The sequence below is a fragment of the Electrophorus electricus genome, chromosome 25 (genome assembly GCF_041902795.1).
Source record: "Electrophorus electricus isolate QZ-2024a chromosome 25, ASM4190279v1, whole genome shotgun sequence".
NCBI classification, from domain to species: domain Eukaryota; kingdom Metazoa; phylum Chordata; class Actinopteri; order Gymnotiformes; family Gymnotidae; genus Electrophorus; species Electrophorus electricus.
This window is the reverse complement of record NC_137521.1, coordinates 12,937,501-12,940,000: the sequence shown is the minus strand read 5'-3', so window position 1 is coordinate 12,940,000 and position 2,500 is coordinate 12,937,501. Positions and strand designations below refer to the sequence as shown.

The 2,500-nt window shown below is 43.3% G+C and overlaps 1 protein-coding gene across 3 annotated transcripts in view; it reads left to right on the top strand.

The window, feature by feature from the left end:
• rnf220b (ring finger protein 220b) overlaps positions 1 to 2,500 on the top strand; it is a 42,346-nt gene that overhangs the window by 35,308 nt on the left and 4,538 nt on the right. For 2 of the 3 annotated variants that reach the window (XR_014119980.1, XM_035522079.2), the window contains exons 12-13: positions 628 to 739; positions 2,499 to 2,500. The exon at positions 2,499 to 2,500 is cut by the window's right edge and continues 104 nt beyond it. Coding sequence is in view for 2 of the 3 variants with exons in the window: in XM_035522079.2 (XP_035377972.1) it covers positions 628 to 739; positions 2,499 to 2,500 (114 nt within the window). In the remaining variant the exon portion in view is untranslated. The remainder of the gene's footprint in view (positions 1 to 627; positions 740 to 2,498) is intronic. The other variant, XM_035522080.2, reaches the window with a different exon arrangement.

Genomic DNA, 2,500 nt, shown 5'->3' with positions numbered 1-2,500 from the left:
ACCAGGTGAGTCACTGACTTTATAACACCAGGTGAGTCAGTGACTTTATAACACCAGGTGAGTCACTGACTTTATAACACCAGGTGAGTCACTGACTTTATAACACCAGGTAAGCCACTGACTTTATAACACCAGGTAAGCCACTGACTTTATAACACCAGGTGAGTCACTGACTTTATAACACCAGGTGAGTCACTGACTTTATAACACCAGGTAAGCCACTGACTTTATAACACCAGGTGAGTCACTGACTTTATAACACCAGGTGAGTCACTGACTTTATAACACCAGGTAAGCCACTGACTTTATAACACCAGGTGAGTCAATGACTTTATAACACCAGGTGAGTCAGTGACTTTATAACACCAGGTAAGCCACTGACTTTATAACACCAGGTGAGTCAGTGACTTTATAACACCAGGTAAGCCACTGACTTTATAACACCAGGTGAGTCAGTGACTTTATAACACCAGGTGAGTCACTGACTTTATAACACCAGGTGAGTCAGTGACTTTAGCTTGCATGGATCGTCATGTCACTGCAGGTGTTTTTAGGCAGCTGTGTGTGAATCAGGTGCATGATGGAGATGTGGCTACTGGAGTCATTTGATATGTGCACTGTGCACAGACTCTTGTAAGAAGTCTCTTGTGTGTGAAGATACTCCATCTACTAGTAGCGAGGGACACAGCAAGCAGGACAGCAGCTTGTCTCCCACATGCAAGAGCTGTGAGATAGAGATGTAAGTACACACACACACACACACGAGTGTGCACACAAACATACACTCAGACACACACACACACACACACACTCTCTCTCACACACACACACACTCTCTTTCACACACACACACACACACACACACACACACACGAGTGTGCACACAAACATACACTCAGACACACGCACACACACACACACACACACAGGCAAAACATGGATAAGCACTCACACACACACACACACACACACACACACGAGTGTGCACACAAACATACACACAGACACATGCACACACACACACACACACAGACAAAACATGGATAAGCACTCACACACACGCACCCGCACCCACACACACACACCCACACACACACACACTCTCTCTCTCACACACACACACACACACACACACAGACAAAACACGGATAAGCACACACACACTCACACACACGCACCCGCACCCGCTCACACACACACACACACACACTCTCTCTCTCTCACACACACACACACACACACACACACACACACACACACACAGAGGCACTGACCCTGCCTATCCAGTTTCAATATTTCAGTATTTCATTTTACCAATTACTGACATTTGTGTGTGTGTGTGTGTGTGTGTGTGTGTGTGTGTGTGTGTGTGTGTGTGTGTGTGTGTGTGTGTGTGTGTGTGTGTGTGTGTGTGTGCGCGTGTGTGAGCGGGCGTGTGCATGTGTGTATGTGTCATTAATCAGTATGTGTCTCATTTTTCAGCCCTGTTAGGTTTGACAGGTGATATGATAGAAAATATAGGTTATGGGATTATACTATTTATATTTAATCTCTCTCCCTCTCTTTCTCTCCCTCTCTCTCTCTCTCTCTCTTTCTCTCTCTCTATCTCTCTCTCATTCATTAAGTACAATTGTTATTGTACATTTAATTAATCTTGGCCTCAGTCTCACAGAATTTAATCAGTGATGTGAGACATCGTATTGTTGTACTATTATTCCAAATGTCCATGTTGGTTGGGAAATCATTTAATCCAGCTCTTGTTAAACACTTAGCAAATCTCTGTGTACCCATTCGAGCTAGGCTCTACCTGCTGCTGACTGAAACAGAGTGTCAGAATGATACTATGCTAAGTCTCTAAAAGGATTATGGGTAGAGACACATTATTACTGCGTTACTGCCTGTTTTATGCTGTATAATCAATTGCTCGAAAGTACTTTCAAACTTTTGGTTTCATCTGCTGTTTGTTTTTTTAACCACTAGTAATAGTGTAGCATGGTTACATATCCAGACCAGTCAATTAAAATCTTTCAGTGGACAGTAAACAAACCCTTGTGTGTTTGTTTTCCTTCCTGGCTGGGATGAGATGAGAAGTGTGTGATGGATCACACTGTCAGAGTTCATCTCCTGTGAGACGATTAAACAGGGAACTGCATGTGATGACGTTCCTGTTGCGCTCGCGCCAGTTAATTGCACAGTAGTGGAAACACTCGCGTGTAAGCGGGTCAGTGAGGCGAGGATGAGGAGCACTCGTGAAAAATGACCGTCTGGACAATAGCCTGCTGGAAGACCCTAATGTCATAATTACGTAGAGACAGTGTTCATACAAGCCAGAACGCCTCATATCGCAAGTCACTTATCTGAGGGCTCATTCTCTCTATTCTATGATCATTTTGTTTTTGTTACATTTTAAAAAGATTCAAAATTTATTAAGATTCAAGGTTGTATCATTTTAAGATTTTAAGCAGCTCAAAGTGGGTGTTTGTCTTTGTGTGTTTAAGGA